At 43.1% G+C, this 17,971-nt stretch overlaps 1 protein-coding gene across 5 annotated transcripts in view; it reads right to left on the minus strand.

Moving 5' to 3' along the window:
• The window catches only part of FGF13 (fibroblast growth factor 13), a 264,985-nt gene that overhangs the window by 45,497 nt on the left and 201,517 nt on the right, over positions 1-17,971 (minus strand). For all 5 annotated transcript variants that reach the window (XM_049827214.1, XM_049827211.1, XM_049827213.1 and 2 more), the window contains 2 exons: positions 17,129-17,239; positions 10,932-11,035 (listed from right to left, as the gene is read on the minus strand). In XM_049827214.1, coding sequence (XP_049683171.1) covers positions 10,932-11,035; positions 17,129-17,239 — 215 coding nt within the window. The remainder of the gene's footprint in view (positions 1-10,931; positions 11,036-17,128; positions 17,240-17,971) is intronic.

Below are 17,971 nucleotides of genomic sequence, written 5' to 3' on the forward strand. Positions count from 1 at the left end.
GAGGTCTGCTGCTCTCCCTATTCCTGATGACCGTTCGAGGCCTTCACTGGCCTCCTAAATGCTCTGTTCATTTTTTAATCACACAGAAATTTCATATTGCAAATCAATGGCTGTCTTGTCCAGATCCTGAAAATCTTACTCAGATAAATTAATTCTTCCTCTGGCAGGCAGTCAATGAAACTGCTTGCTTGAGTAAGGATTACTTACATGAGAAAGGGTTTGCAATATCAAGCCCATTAAACTCTTAGTTCATCAGGTGAAGAGAACAGATCTGTACTTCGCACTGTGTCTATTCCACTTATTAGAATTTCTTTGGCTTTTTGTTCTGTTTCAGATCATTCACTTATTTACTCTGAGCTTATTGTACCTTCTGTCAGTGTCAATATGGCTCAGTTGGCAGCAGATGCTCCTCTAGATCTGAGCACACTGGTGTGAAATAACGAGAATGGAATGAGAATGATGTGAACTTTTTGCCTAAAACCTGAACTGAAATCTTCCTATTTATGAAACTCTGCTTCTAATTTGTGTACCAGCTCTGCGAGACATCCTCATTTTAAAAATACGGTAGGTCTTCCAGTTTAGTTGGAGGCCGCAAGTACTGACAGGATGAGGAACAGCCCACTCTTTTCAGTTTGCTTTCAGACCCATTTTGTTAAAACATTAGTTCTGGAGTTGTCATTTGAGGAAACATGCCCTAACAAGTCCTTTAAGTTTTGCCCATTCCCAGCCAGCTCAAATGCAAGGTCCCAGCAGCACTCGGGTTCAAGAGGAACACCGCTATCACATAACAGGACTTTTTTATATCTGAAAATGCTCCGGGGATGAGTATGGAGGGTCTAAATTCACTCCTTCATTAATGAGCATTCAATGTTATCAGCGTAAGGAAAGGGGAAGACTGCTTTATGAAGCAGACAGTCTCTTGTGCTGTGCTTCTGAAACTAGCTCTCTGATTTTTTAGATACCTCCCGAGGCTTTAAATAAACAGAACTGTACTTCACCAATTATCATGCCTGTTTTGCTTAGCTCCCCAGTGGATTTAATTTTAGAAGAACTGTACAGCTCAATATTCAGTGCTGTTTGGGTAAAATTACAAAAATGAAAAACAATGTGATAGCACCTGTAGCATCCACAGAATGTAAAATATGAAAGGTCTTATCTGTTCAATTATTTAAACCATCCAATCTGCTGGTAAAAGCTATTATATTGGCATTATATCCAATGTCTCCCTAATCCATTCTAAATTTTGGATTCCTTTGTTAATCCTAGATTGCCTAATGGAAGCAGTTCGGTATGGAAATATAAGTTTTTTGATACAATTTTTATTCAACAGACTTCTTTTCTTTACCAGACCCTTTTTAGATTTTTGATCCAGGAACTCAGCAGGTCTACCTCCAAGAATTAGCTTATCTATGGAAAAGTTAGTTTCTGAAACCAAGGCTTCAAGGGCATAACCTAAAGCCGACAACTTTTCTGTTTCCTTTGACCCTGCCTTGCTTCTGGACTGCACACCACCTCTATCCTGCTTTCTAGGACTCATAGAGGTGTCTCTGATTTCATTATTGAGAAGTCATGCCAAGAGGGTGGCATTCAGGCTCTCTGTGACTAAAGTAACAGAGTTTCTGTTGGAAACCCCTTTCAGTTGTGCTGCAGTTCCCCAACGCAACCATAAAACTCAGAATCTTGGGGATAACAACCCCTTTTTCTTGCCCGCTGACTCCCCATCGGTTTTGCTTAGTAGACTTTTCAAAAGATGCCTTTTGACTGACAACGCTGCAAATGCAATGTGAACTTTTACAGTCAAGCTGGATTCTCAGTTTTTGCACCTCATCACTTGCAATACAAGTTCTGCCAGGAAAAGGATGCTTTCAGTGGGTTTGCAAGGATGTAAACGGCCAGAAAGCAGTAAACATTTCTCTTGAGGCTGCCAAGTAGGAACAGAACTGAATTCACTTCCTTTTAGCACTGTTGCAACTGCAGGGCTACGTGAAGATAAAAAGACACAACAATGTGTTTAATAAAGTCACTCTGAATACCCCCACACGACAGATCTGTTGATGATGCCAGCCTGGATTGATGGATAGTCATTTTGCGGAACTGAACTGCCCTTTACTTACTTTCAGCAGAGGAACTGCCAAATTTTGTTTGTCCTAGCACTGCTGCACCAGCCGAAGCTCTGGGTCCTGCCCTGTAGCAACAGGCACACACAAGAACAGGCGTAGGAACGTGCATATGCAGGAACAGGCACACTTCCATCTCCTCGTTCAGCTTTTCCTGCAGCCCGTTCTCACCCCAGTCCCATACTCACAGCACAACCACTTTTTTCCTGCATATCCTTAACCAGGGTTAACTAGCACTTTTGGGTATTTCTCATCAGAGCAGCAACGGCCTCCTGAAAACTAACCCATAAAGAAAACGTCAACAGGGTGCAGCAACGGCCTCCTGAAAACTAACCCGTAAAGAAAACATCAACAGGATGCGGCAACAGGACTGACCAGTGAGGGCACACCTTTCTCAAGCTGTTGGCTTGGTGTTGGCCCATGCCTATGGGAGAGTACAAGTAAAAGGGAATTTTATCCCAATATTTTCCCAGCACACTTCCCCAGCCTCTGGTAAGCTATGATTTCAGGACTTTTCCAAGCCAAACATGACATCATTGTATTTTGCAGTGTTTTTCTTTCAAGAATTTACCTAAATGATATTTGAACCCACAAAAATGATGGCACCCTCAACATCCCATTTCAATGAGCTCCCCAGCTGAATGACGTGCTGCGTGGAAAACACTTTCTGCAGAATTAATAAATGTGATGAAACCTTGTGTTTCATTGTCACCCTGGGTTAGTTTCTACTCAAGTTCTGAGTTTGTTTTCCAGTACCAACCCACTCCTGTTGGTTCGGGGAGTCCTTGGAGACTGTCTTTGATTGCTCCAGCAGCCTTGTTTAGACGTTCATCTTCACATGGGCATTTTACAGCTAGCAGCAGGCTGCAAGCGCCATCGGGGTGAGGCATCTTGTCGGCAGGTTACAGAGCGAGTGTAACAAGGCAGAAGCGCTGCTGAGTCACTGTGACAAGAGCTGCTCATTAGCTCAACCTGCAGCACGAGAGGGAGGGGAAACCCTTCTGGGCAGAAGCAGGGAAGGCAGACAGCTTTCTAGAAGGAAAGGCAAGCATAGGAAAGAAGCTGAGGTTTCATAAGGGTATTTTCTTTTAATCAAACCATATTTTAAAAAACAGGGTAAGTGTGGAAAATTATCTTGCTTCTGATCTTGAAGATATTCCATACACATCACGAAAAAAAAAGCAACAACTCAAAAATCCACATGAATACTAATATACATATTTTCCCAGCAAACTGCAGAAGAGCCCAGCCCTACAGGGAGCAGGCACACCTATCACCCCACAAGTACCTACGCCACTGGTCACAACACCTAGCATCCACACCAAATTTAGGAGAGAAAAGCGGCACATTTCTCATTGGCTCTGCTGAATCATAGCAACGTACTCCGTCGTTTGGCGATCTGAATATACAATCCCAACTGAACACGCCGAGAACCTGGCAATGCTCTTATTCTCACACTTTGCAACTCACGCCGTCTGCTCAAGTCCTTATCTGCTTACAACTCTCGCTTGCCAAACATGCTTTGCAACGTGACGGTGAAGAGTTGTGAGTAGCCTGGAAGTCCTGGAACTCAGTACTCCTTGTTTGCTGGCGTGGGGCCGAAACGCAATGCTGGAAGCAAGCGGTGTGAGATCCAGGTGCCAAACTACCGAACTCAGGCCCAGCTCCAAATTCTGCCAAGGCTATTTTTTTGGCATCACGCTGCTTTTGTGTCACTGTGACCCCAGTGAGCAGCGCAAAGAACTGAAAAACTGGGCCTTATGAGCTACATTGCCATTTCAGTCACATTTCTGAGCTTGCCGAGTCCCAGACTTCTGCTCTGAGCAACATGTGAAGTCTGAGCTTATAAAGACATTTTGCCTTTTCACCCAAGGACTTCAGCATTGATTAGCAAATGACTAACAAAGTGGATGTGCTTTTAGTCTTTTATCTTCTTCACACGTGTATTATTTATCTCACAGGACATTGAAACTGTTCTTGCACAAACAGCAATTTCACTGCTGATTTTTAACAGCCACTCTGTTAGGAAACCATCTAACTGCAGGTCTGTCAGGATCTGTGCGGTGCACAGTCCTGAAGCATCACTGTCTTATACTCGGGCTCCTCTTCTGAAGCCTCGTTGTAGAAGGTGCTGAGTATCCTCAGCTCCCACCACCTGCAGTGAGGGATGGATGCACAGCGGGACCTCTGTGGATTTCAGATGCCTGGGGGATGACTTGTAGAGAAAAGCAGCATAATAGCTCCAGGACTTTCAGCTTGCTGAGTCTCCTAATAATTCTCCCACGGGAGGGTGATGCCCTCCCCGCTTCTCTGCTGGAGACAGCAGGCAGTCTGCCTCCCGAAACCTAGAATCGCACCGATCCCAGCAGAAACAAGCACCTGAACGCAACAGCACCCATCTCTTTAGCCCACCGCTGAGCAACAGCACGTATCATTAAGACAGACCAGCACATACCTCATTAAGGAAGACCTGCTGCAGGAAACCACTCTGCTTCCCCAGGGACCCGACCCCCAGGAGTGTCCCCCACCACCGAGCGGGGCCAGCCAGGCACAGCAAGCTCGGCCGCAGGCTGCCCGTCCTTGCAGCAGCGGGGAGACAAGTCTGTGAGCAGCCGGCTCTGCAGCTACACCGCCAGGCACAGTCCAGCTCACAACTAACCCCCAAAACTCCCGGTCAGATTCCCTGGTAAGAGGCTGAGCCTGTGAGCACAGCCTGAGCCAGGGAGCGCCCATCTGGGCAGCGTGCTCAGGAGCCCGCGATGCTGCACCGAGACCCGCCAAGGTTCTCCTGCGCCAGGCGCCGGCCAGCATCCACCTCTGGGCTGCAACTCTGCTGTAAGACTGAACCAAACTACCATCGTTTGCATCTGCTGAGCTTAGCTGCTGGCATAATTTAGAGCGGTATCCACGGTCGAAGGTGTCAGAAAACATTTATCAGTTCAGGCTGGTTCTACAACGCCTGGGAACCTCCTGAGAACATGCTCCTGTCCCAGCGCTGATCCCACACCTCGCCTGCCCTCTCTCCCACCTTTGCTGTGGGGCAGTCAGGGCTGTCAGCACGACTCCGGGTCGCGGGAGGGCCAGAGCAGCCCTCCTCTCTGTGAGGATGTCGCACGTTCATCCAGCATAGAGCAAGGTGTTGCGATGAAAAGAAAAATGTGCTGCAGCTGTATTTAAGACCCTATCGTTGAAGAGAATGAACTATATTAAGGTATAGTCTGCGCTTGAGCATTCATGGTAAAAAATGATTTATACTGACATGCAAATTTAACTAGATGAAGCTTTTGATTATTTCCCCTATCTCTTGGTTTATGCTATTTCCCTGAGGTGGAAAAATGCTCTTTGCCAGTAATTCATTATAAATGCCCCAGCCATTCCCATTAGCTACAGCAGGTCTCCGCTGCACTGCTCAGTATTAAAATATGCACAAACTTCTCTTCTCTCCAACTCACCAAAACCAATTTTTGAATCACTCTGAGAATTTAATCACATTTCAGTTCTCTTGGCTATAATCAACGTGCACGCTTCATACAATATTTACTTTCTGTGCAGGTACCAAACTTATATATGACAATCTATTTTACATACAGAGGACAATGTTAGCTGAATGCTCTCTTAGGGTAAATTATATATAAAATTCTGCACGGGGTATTAAATCAAAGTGCTCCTTAAACCCATGCTAACTCTGTACCGAGCGCATCAGACGAGAAATGGCAAAAATTAAGCCACGTACAGCAGCTCTGTTAACTCAGAAATATTGGACATCCTAAAATAGCTAACAAAGCAAGCACAAACAACTCTGCCATGTAGCATACTTCCTAATATGCATCCTACAAAAGGCTGAACGCCCTGAATTTCCAATAAATGAGTTGAAAGGCTGCAGGAAGGAGGGACAGACTGGGCCCTATCACACATGGTCAGGGCAAAGGACTACTCTTAGACAAGAACTCTATCCAACCTGGGAGAAGCTGTAAGCTTGCTCAGATATGATGCTATTAAATCAAATGCTTTGGCAAATCACAGGAACCCAGAACAAGACAAGATGGAAAACAAACATCCTTTACAAGCTGAGTTGCATGGCTCCTGAGACCAGCCAGAAGGATGCAATGAGCAGCACAAATTTTATTTTATTGTTTCTGACAATGTGTCCAGGCTAGACAAGCACACAATTACATGAGCTGAAATGTTCTGTAGGAGAAATATGCATTTCACTGACAATCATTAAATGATTTTAAAAACTCTGACACGATGGTTCATGGAAAATACATGGCTAGATGTTCTCAGGCTATTTTTTTAAAATTTGCTGTATTTTGGGTTACGTTTCAGCCTATGCAGAATTCAAGCGGTACACCTAATTCTCTTCACCTACATACGTGCCTTCCCTCTAATGAACTTCACTCAGCTGCTGTTCCGTATCACTGTGAGCCTCCTCTGTCACATCACAATCACTTCAATGAGAAAGCAATAGCTCTAGGACTACCTGTCTGACACAGAGATCCTTAAAATATTTTTCACTCTTTTGTTCAAGACAATGAAAGAACACAAGGAATTCATAGGGTGTGAAACCTGAAAAACTCAAGTGCAGCACATACGGTGGTCATCTGAAAGACGTGGTCATTCATAGAAAGAAAAATAAGAGAAAATAAAAGGCACCCTAAAATACAAAAGGGCATGATTCATTTTGTGGTTACGTAAGACAGCAGTACCATAACACTGTTTAAGTCATCTTGCAGCAGCATGACACTGGTGTAAGAAGGGATGAATCAAACCCTGTGTTTTCATTTTAAATGGATGCTCAAGCATCAAACGGCAGGAAGAGCCACAGCTTCAAATAGCTCCCGACAAGGTCCCTCCAAATAAAATTGTGAGGGTGGGTTCGGCTTGGGAGGTGCAGTCACACAACTCCCATCGACTTTGGTAGGAAACCAGCTACAGAAAAAAAACCATTTCAAATGCGGTGGTGTTCTGGGATACAACGAGGCATTTTCCAGCTGGTGCGGAGAGGAGGCACCGCTGCTCAGAGCGGGGCGAGCAGTGGCAGCACGGCAGGCTGCCGGGAGGACCAAGGTCGCTTCCCTTCTTTGCAGTCCAGGACTTTTAATGTGCTTCTATAACAAATGTAGATAATTATATATTTATTTTAACATAATATCTGGTTTTTTGCTTAGCTGAGTTGCTGCCTTGTCCCTGAGGAACTTTTATCATTACATTAAAGATCTTATTTTTGCTCTAACTGACAGACGGCGCAAACTATCTATAAACTCTGGCAGCCAACTACAGATATCTATTCTCTGCAGATTTATTATACATCACTGATCCCCTCATGGAGCAAATTCACCTCATTCTTGTGTACAGTCACTGGATCAGAAGCAAACCACACTGCAGACTACTTCTGAGGTCAGATACCTGAATCCCCATCCTGGCAGACTGCTAGGGAGAAAGAGGCAAGGCCAAAGCCAGAGCTCAACAAATTAGCAAACTGGATCTGCAGATATTCTCCATCTGCCAACAACCGTAATGGATTGTGGCTGGGACATATTTTCTACATATGGAGGATGCTCAGAATCAACTAAGTCAATTTTGTTGCCGCACAGCCCAAACCTAAAAAATATAGCCTAAGGAACAAAATATGAGAATTCACCACAGTCAGTGAAACGAAAAGGAACTGCGATTTAATACTGCAGTTTAGCGCAAGATACATGGAAATGGGACACCTGGTGTGTTACCCCTAATGTGCTTTCCTGTGCGAGTGTGGGAAAGCACTTAGCTGAGCCTCCATTTATCCTCCCGTAAGCCAGATGTCTTATTTACCTATTTACCGGTAGGGTAATTGCTGTGGACTTAATGGCCTCTTTATCAGGCGCAGTGTTTGGGAAGCGTTTCAGGCTAAAAGGTGCTATCAGGTGCATGACACAGACAGTAGCACGGGGTGAGGAACAGGGATGGCACGTTAGCAGGGTGTTTTTCAAACCGTTTACTGAACAAATCTATAACCTTCAGCAGTACAATCTGAAGGAAACAGTTCTGCACAGACACAAGCATGACCGAAGCCCTAGAGTTGCAATAAAACCAAAAGCGAGTGATCATGACATAGACCACAATATTCTCCCTCCCTATTACATTGCATCATCAATACTAATTTCATTTCTCTCTGGAAATGGTGCAACTATCTGTTATAGTTATCGACAATTTAAGTACATTTCTGGTTTTCCCTATATTTTTGCTTCAGGAATTTGACAGTGTTTTGTGGGGCTTTTCCTCCTGATCAATCCCATGTTGCCATCTGTCTGCTCCTGACAAATCCCATTCAGGAACACATCTCTGTAAGGGCTTAGAAACCCTCAGGATGTGGAGATGGATGTCATTTATTTGAGCTGATCTGTTCCCCGGACTCCCTGTTGGCATCCCTTGAACAGGTGAGTGTTCAGCTGGTATAAATCAGCTGAGCTCTCTTGGGACTCATTTACATCAACCGAGAACCCAGCCCAAAATATAGAGCTAATTTCCCATGCATCAGACTGTATCTCTTGCTGAAAGGACCATTATCAGCAAAAGAAGTGCTAGAAACACTTAAAAAATGGTGCTGGAACTGCAATTCTGGCAACCTTTTTTTGCATAGCAGGTGAAGTAGGGGCAGATAGATGCTCCTCACCAGCACTAGTCCATTCCCTGGGTGCACTGACAGAGACACGAGCTGGGTTTTGCCTGCCAAGACAGTTTCTTGCAATTACTGTAAAGGACAAAGCAACCAAACCAGAAAGCAGCAGGTGATAAACCCAAGATTATTGAGGACTTAGATGGAAACTTGCTTAGGAAAAGCAGATCAACATTAAATGGACACCCGTCTTTGTGAAAAGTATTTAAAAATATGAATTTGGGAAACAACAACACGACTGAAGGCTGTTTAAAGCTTTGCCAAGCCCATCAGGTTCAAGAAGAATAGAAGAATAAATGTAAGAAAATATAGCTGCCTAATAAAGAAACAAAAACGACCGTTGTTACTAAAGGGAAAATAGAGGGACGTCACCAGTTAATTTTGCAATGGCACAAACTATTAAAGTCACAGATACTAAAGGATTCAAGGAAGACGCTATTCATGCTAACGTGTAAGACCACATGAAGAACTATCCCTAATCAATGCAAATACCAAAAATTAGAACCAAAGTGAACCTCTGAGCTCTGCCTAAGATGCCTAGATCCCTATCAAACTAAAAGCTGGGCTTAATCTAATTAAGGGTCATGTTCTGCTCCTCCTCCTCACATAGAGGGATACTAGAAGCAATCCTTTGTTCTTTCAGTGACTTCTGGCTTCAGGGTTATGTCTCACAATGAGAAGTCAGTGCTCTGTTGTAGGTTAACAGTGGCAGAATCTGTCCCCATCCCATTTTCTGCAGCTTTGCAAAACCATACCTGATTCTTCCAGAATGTATGCAATGAAAGAACTGACCTGCGCAAACCAAGCACGCTGGCTGTGCACGGTGATGGAATTTTGCTTCCTGTACAAACCTCACTATCCCACCCCGAGATGCGACTCGAGGTAACGCTCCCCGAGGCGGAATTGAGCCTGCAGAAGCCGGCACGGCACAGCGCTCTCTCGGCGAGTGGGCAGCCAAAAAGGAGCGCAGCTGAGGATGCGAATGTCAATGAAAACGCACGGTGCGGCCAAAGGTACATTTGCAGTGCAAACGTAAATGACGCTGTGCAGCCTCAGGACCGTGACTACGCGGGATTAAGGGGACTTTGCACCATCTGGCTGTGTGGCTACAGCCCTGCAAACAGACCTGTGGATTAACCGCACTAAGCAAATAGCCAGAGTAAAAAGAAAAGCAGAGTTCGATGCCATTCACTGAAATTTTACTTTGTCCCACAGCATAACCAGTTCTAATTTGCTTTTGCTCTGGCAGATACAAGAGGAAAAATATGCAAAGCTGCCCCTTGTCCCGGCTGTCAGGATTGCAAAACAAATGAGAGATTTGAGTAAGTTTACTTAATTGTTATCAGTATTAGAGGCACCTTAAGGGAATCATTCATAGAAGAGAATAATTTGTAGCAGATAATAAATTACATTTTCCTCTATTTTCCTCCTTGGGAAAAATCTATTAAGACTTTATAATTAAAACTCCTGAACACAGTTCAACTAAATGTTTTTAATTGAAAAATGGTCTATTTTAAAAAATGTCCTTTTTTCTTTTTTTCATAAAAACACTGTTTGCTCTCTTGAGAAATGCCACTGAAAATTACTAACTGACATTCTTCATCAAAACTGCTAATAAAATATTTCTTTAGTTACTCAGCAACTTGAAGCCGTAAGATTTTGGCACCTAATTCCATTTCAATTTGAAAATCCTGGCCAAACAACAAAAAAAATTACTTTCTCTAATCCCTTTTAATAACAGTAATAGAGATTATATGGGAAGATACAAAATGTGTTCAGGCATGCGTGTGATTCACAAAGTCGTCCCTTTCCCTCCGTACCCCACACTGATTAGCCCAGTCAGTCCACAGTGACCAAGAGAAAGCATCCTTTCTGTCTGGGGTTTCGGTTGTAGTTTGGTTTTGTGTTGTTTTTTTTTATTTCACACTTTGGGATCATTGGTTTGCATCAAAGGCACCACAGTTTGATTCCATGCATCCATATATATTCGTAATGGAAACAGAGTAATAAGCTAAAACCAGACTATCACCACTACACTGAATTTGCTGTCAAATCTCATGCCTTTAGATTATAAGCAGATTCCTTGGAACAGTAAATTATTCATTTACTAAGTTCTTATGATAATTTCAGTGAGAACAAAATTAAAAATGTTTACTTACTGATGTATATAGGTATCCTTCACTGTTCATTGCCAGATACAATTTTGTTTGAACCCCCTGAATCGCCACCACTCGTAAACCCACAGGTATGAGGTTAAACAAAGCTAGGAGAGAAAGGAGATGGAGAGTAAAATTAATCCTTTAGAATATGTAGATTAGATAGACAGTTAAACCATAATTACCAGAACAAAATAAAAAATGCCTATTCATGCATATATTAATTTCTGTGGGTGCCATAGAACAATACTGCTACTATCGTGTTCTTCTATAGCAATTTCCACCAATAGCTCAGAAATCATCTACAGAGGGTATCAGTCTATGTCCCACATTCTGAAGATGGTGAATTGGAGGTATTGAGAGCTAAAAGGACTTACCTGCCTCATGAGCAGAATCCAGGGTCTGCTGAGTAGAGTTGAACATACTTAATTTGGTTTTGGGTTTTTTTTCTGTCAGTAAGTGCAAAAAAAAAAGGTGATCCAAAAACAAACAAAAAGTTTTTCAAGATGATCAAAACTTTTTTTTTTTGCAAATTCAGTAAACATTTTTGACCAAAAGGAAGGAGCAAGATGAAATTCAGAAAAGTTAAAAACCTTCATTAACATCTCAAAATGTTTCCACTCAAAACTCACTGTTTTTTTTTTTTTTTTTCTCTTTTTGAGAGGAGAATGGGTTTGAAAAAACAGAGTTAAATAACTTCAAAATGAAATGAAATGACAGCATATTCTTTAGATCAAGCCCTAAATCTGTGCTTTCAAAATTGAGCTGCTTCGAATGTTCTGCTTGCGTTTATGCTTGCATATATGCTAATAGTGGCAGTATTTATAAGCAGAGAAACGTCTCTTCAAAAAATGAAGATTCCGGTTTGTAAAGTGGCAAATTAAAAAAAAACCAAAAAACAACAAAAAACAAGCAAAGCTCTGCCATAGCTTAGATTCATGGATTTGTTACAATTGAACACAAGTAATAATGAGTTGAATACAGTACTCTGTGTTCAATATGTAGGATTAAAAATAAAGGGGAGTTAAGAAAATTTTCAAGAACTGTTATCATAATGCAAAGCATCTCCCTTCAGTCTGTTGTATAAATGCAGAGATAGGATGAAGTAATGCCAAACTGGCTCTTATTTCCAATGGTTTATTACTTGGCTGGAAAATTCCCGTCTGCTTCAGGCTGAAGTGTGGTATTTATGGTCACTGTCTGAATTTAAAACTCAATTATGAATTTGAAATTATTGAATTTTCAAAAGTATAAGCTAAGAATTATGACCCATTAAAAATTTCTTTTTCAGCCTGACAATCCCCAAATGGTCATATTTAATTAAAAGAATATCTGCAGCTTGCCAGCATTTAATACAGATCCTGAATTCTGGGTGTGGGGTTGTCAAGAACGTATCAAAAACCAAAAAGCAAACGTATGCATGTCCTGCTTCAGTAAAGGCATGGCCAGAAGCGAACGCTGGGGACAAAGGACTAAATTCTGGTGCAAACAGACTCTCTTCCAGCTGGACCTCCAGCTCCATGTGCTGTCCCGGGTTCACCTGAACATCTCAGCCCCCGGCTGGGTGAAAAGGGGGTGCGATGGGCTCAGGAGGGGGGACGACCAGCAGCTGAGGGACACACCACGAACTACAGGTGCTCTGCTCTAAGGTTCTGGCACCTTTGAGCATTGAATTTCCTACAACGGTCAAATGTACCAGAGCAGGTGGAAATATCCAGAACTAATAAATAAATGTAGGAGGTCATAAAATCATACCTGCGTTTTTCTTTCCTTCTCATACACACAAGTGTACATGCAGACACGAACACCACACACACACGCAGCCCCTCCTCACACTCGCCTCAAGCGAAAAATCAACAGAAACGGCTTTCTCTTCACTAAAACAAAATCCTCTAGTTCTCTACAGTTTTTGGCAAACAAAACTTAGATTTTCAGCAAGGGATATGCTAAGGGAAATGGATTTCTCGTGTTCTATCAAATGCTTGAATTTATCTGGGGGAGAAAATATTCCCTGTCTGACTCAGTAAATATTCCCTTGGAGAGCCCTCTTTTGCAGTTCAACCCCAAAAAGCATCTGATCTCTGTGTAGGCAGGAGAGCACAATTTAAAGCTCAATATCCAGGCGGAACCTGGAGCTCTCTTTTGAAAGGTGCTTTCTTAATGGCATATTTATGAGTAGGGCAAGCGCTTGGTTATTTTCAGCACAAGGGTACGAGTACGGGCTCCACTGTAAATCGTGCTACGAACCGGCTGAGGACAGGGCAAAGCCTGGGAGGGTTGAGAAGACACAGCTCACGGCCACAAGCCACGGAGAGAGGTTTTAGCGAGCAATTCCCGGCTGTGCTGCGCTTGGCAAAGTGAGCAGAGATACGAGGCTGAGCGACTTCTGCCAGGAGAGGGCTGGGGCACCCACTGAGATGGGTGCTCAGCTGCTTCCCTCAGCAGCTGAACATGTTTTCCTGCCATAAACGTACATGCTCTGTTTTGAAGCAAGACGAGGGTTGGGCACGCTCAGAAGCTGCTTTAGACATCGGTGGGATTAGCAGCTGCCGTGGCACAGACGATCGGAAGTTGCAGAAGGGCTGTGGGGGAGTAACGCTGGCTCTGCTGCCGACGGCCTCTGCCGAAATGGAGAGGGACCGGCTGTCGGAGGGGTGCGCGGTCAATCTGTCCTATGCCGGCACAGCCAGACACACAGCCAGGCTGCCCCAGCTGCCGCCTCCAAGGTAAGGGGACGTTGGCACTGCACCAAAAGAAGGGAACCGTCAGGGGGACGGTTCCAGCCGGTTCCAGCAACGGCACCAGCCGTTGCTCCCACCGTCCTCGCACAGCAGCAAGTCCGAGTCTGGCTTCTGCAACAGCGAGTGGCTTGTCCATGACCAGCGAAAGCCGACGGGGCCAACAGCAGAGCCACGCAGCCCCCAGTGCCACGGACAACAGGTTTGAGATGCTATCGCATTTCTAGGGGTCGACTCTCATGTGAGCAGATATGACAGAAAGGGTGGCAAAAAAGCCACGGGAAAATAAATTGCTTGCTACTGCGATCAGTTGGTGTTAGCATAAAATAATGGAAAGTTATTTGCGTCCTAGCCTTTCCCTATTACATTTGCGCTGTTTAAAATAAGGATATAATAGCCATCGTAATGAAAAACTTGGCGATGCCTAAGGGAGAAATGATCTTTACTATAGCCCTTGTGCAATACAAGCTGACAGAGAACTAGAGCTGCAAAATAAGAGGCAGCAGGCCACAGCTGGATTTATGAACATATACATTAGTGGGAGGTCTCTGCCATCCTTGGCGTGGCCACCTGGATCTCTGTATGCTTTCTGCAGTATATCATTTCCTATATTTCCCTATTTTATAAGTCTCGAAGTCTCTTTGTCTTGCCAAAATTGGGGAATAAATTTTGCCTTGATTTAAAACCTTGCCCTATTTAACAGATTTAATGAGTCAAAATCTGTTTCTCAGCCAGGAAATCACCTCCTCAAATCACACGGACTCTTAGCTAAAACTGAGGTCTGGTGAGTGATATGGCTCCTCAAGTCCATGTTTCATTTCCTGCCTAAACTGTGCTCCACAATCTCAGCTTTCTTTTAAACTCTCTGCAATTGTGGATGCAACCTTGTTTTTGTGAACCCTGCGTGCAGCAGCGGGTCTGCAGAGCTTGAAATAATTGCTCCCAAGTCAGAAGCCGAAAGGGATCTTCAGGCAAACATCCCACTCAGCTCTAGATAGAAAATGATGGAGAAGGTGGACTCCTGGGCCCAAGATGCTGTCAGGAGCCCAAAACAGCAGCTGGCTATAAGGGGCTGCAACCTCTCCCCATCTCTACCGTAAACAGGGGAGACAAATTTTGAAATTTAAACAAGGCTGACTAATGCTCTGGCTGGAGACCAGGTGGACTATGGTTATGGATTGCTCTAAAAAAATGCAGTTGCAGAGTCCTAGCGCTGTGCAACCGCTCTGCTGGCCACAGCTGCATTTGAGGACGTTCCCCTTACTAGTAAGGGGAGTTTTTATCATCACGCTGAACTGCAAAGCAAATGGTCTTAGAGCAAATGTTCAGTGAAGGTGACGAAAGGGAACAGCAATGATATCCCTCAGGGGTGCAAAGGAGGAGAGAACGGACTGGAGAAGGAGTTCTCCTGCATTTGGAGCGGGCTACAACTCCTGTGGCTTCCCCACAGCACACGGATATGGGCGAAATGAAAGATGTCTCTGCAGATATTGGAAGAAAGGATTTTAGAGGGCCTGATCCACTTAATATTCATGTGAGCAAGGCTTTGGGGGAAGCCCCTTATGTAGGAGCTGATCCACAGTATAAATCAGTCTGTCTTACTAACTCCATTAAAAATATTGCCATTAAAATAAATTCAGGACTGCAGGACATTCAGGTCCTTACACTTACCTTACATAAAAGAGGAATATATACAAAAGCATGTGGGTTTTTTTATGATAAAACCCTTCTCTGTTCTGAACACTTAGATACTGCAGCCCAGCTGCAACCATTTCTGGGATACTTCCATTACATTTAAGTGTTCAGCATTTTGGAAGGCTGGTATCCAGCAACAAGGAATTTTTATGATTTGCTTTGTAATCTAATAGGTTATGGTAAATTTAAGGATGCAGCGAAAACAAAGGTATCTTAGAAACAGACACATTTGTATTTCCATAAATTTTATCTTGTTTCAAATCTCAGAATCCCTATTAGAGGGATTCCAAGCAAAGTACTTAAATGAAACAATCAGAAAAAAAGAAGATGCAATTTCAGATATTTGCTCTAGTATATTAAAAGTTTATAACAATATCACACTTTGATGTAAAAAGTCAGCTTTGCCTATTTCTTCTTCTTTAAGATAATGAACAGAATTACCCTGCAATCCTGAACGATCTGTACTGACTTTTGAAATCATAAATATTAGACCATTCGCTTGAAAGAAAAGTCAATGTTTAAGGTCCATAAGGATAATTCTTAGAGTAGATTTTGTGGCTGCACTGAGGAGAACTCAGTAAGATGGCAGCAGCTGCTCAGCATTGCGCTGATCCGGTCTTTGTGCCACCTTGTCCGTGGGCGAGGACGGGACCTGGAGCCAGACCTCAGGTGTCCCTACAGATCCCACGCTTGTGCGCTGCCCCAAGGCCAGCACCTTCCGTGGCTGCAGCAGAAACCTCCTCCAGCAGCGTTACCAGTTCCCTTCTGTCACTCAGAAGTTCTCACAGGGATACCAAAAGGATTAAAGAGGGTGAGGGAAAAGAGTGAGAGCAAGCGATCGGACAACTAAGATATGCTGCTTCCTACTGCATCTAGTGCTTACTCTGCAATATTCAAGGGCCCTGCAAAATGAAATGATGTTTCACCTGCAAATGCTTTTCATATGAAGAGGATGGCACTTAAATCAGAACTTTTTAATAATTAAAAGGAATGTCTGCCTGTCGGATTTTATGGTTTGTTGTCTAAGTGGCCTGAAATACCTTCTCAAACTCCTTGCGCTTCCTAACTTTTTTTTTTTAGAACAGAAACGTAGTTTAGCTGAACAGTACAACTATGTGAAACTCTTAAATATTTTATTTACACACACCAAATCTATGGTCTAGTCATCTCTTCCTGTTTTCTACCCATTCTTGAAGTTGTAAAAAACCCAAACCCAAAACATCCAAAGCTTTTTCACAGAAAAGCTGAGGGAAATCTGCTTGAAGGCTGAAGGTATAATTAAGTTCAGAAGGGGTAAAAAATAATAATAATAGGGAAATGTGAACTTTAAAATTATGATGAACTCTCATTGTGTAAAATAACATGGCTCTGTCTGAATGAGCCCCTGTTTAAGAGTGGAGATAGCGTTATTCTATTTCAGGCACACTGAGTAGGCGAGCAAATTTTCCCTGTTGAAAAAAAAAAAAAAAAGTCTAATAAAATCCAAAGGACAGCAATGAACTTCTCTAGATTACCATGGAGATAACATTTGCTTTGTTTGTCATATGTGTCATCATTACCTCCTCTGGTTCATTATTTCTATAAGTGATTTTTTATTTGCATTTCTCTCAGACCCAGTAAGTCTGAAAGACTTCTGCGCTGTGAGCACAGTGTCAATGCCGCTTCCACTCACTCAGTCATCCCAGGACAACAATTTTGAACGGACCTAGATGGGAAGAATAAGACACCACAGTTCACAAACACACCATTGATTCTCATGTCACTTACTATAACTACTGTCCTCCTCTTTTGTTCCATCAATTGTTCCATCTGCTTGCAACTGCAAGTGGTATCCTTGCCTGCTGTATAGCTTTGTTACTATACCTTTAAGCTGAGGCTCTGTAAAAAAACAATAGTGAGATTAATGTGGGAAATCCTGATGTGCCGTTCCAAGCGAGCAGGATGCTAAAAACAAATCTCTGGGTTTCTTCTCAAGGCTGAGATATGAAAAAGACCCAAAACAAAAGCAGGGCAGCCAGCTTTGCAACACTTTTCATTTAGGTTGAGATCAAATTTATGTCTATGAAATCAATTGCCAAAATGATTAAATGCCACTTTCGATTGCAAGGTAGGTAGCACAGTAAAATCTACATCCAGTGAATACAAATTCCAACAGCGTGCTTCTTGGCCTCAGGAGCTCAGCCCTATCTCATTTAAGATTAGAAATGAGCTGGCAAAGAGTGTATTCTGCCCTTTAAAAAGGTGTGAGGTCTTAAATGGAGAGGAAAAAGAGGACTACTACGATAGCGCTAATAAGAGCCATAGTGACAGTTGAGAGCCTAAATATATAGCAACAAACGTTTAGCACAGGAACTGCTGCAGCTCTAATAAACAAACCCCCATTTCTCACTGCTCCAAAGAGTACAGAGCATCCGAAGTGATAAACTACTCAATGAACATATGGAAAATGGAGGGGGGAACCCTGAAATCCAGCAATGTGTCAAACTGCAAAATAAATATTACCATAAGGGTTGAGGCAATTACCTCATCAGCTAGAAGAAGAAAGATCAAAACAACGCATAGTTTGGATAAATTTCCTTTTTTCATAACCATCCTCAGATTCACAGTTAG

Source organism: Accipiter gentilis, chromosome 24 (genome assembly GCF_929443795.1).
Source record: "Accipiter gentilis chromosome 24, bAccGen1.1, whole genome shotgun sequence".
Lineage (NCBI taxonomy): Eukaryota > Metazoa > Chordata > Aves > Accipitriformes > Accipitridae > Astur > Astur gentilis.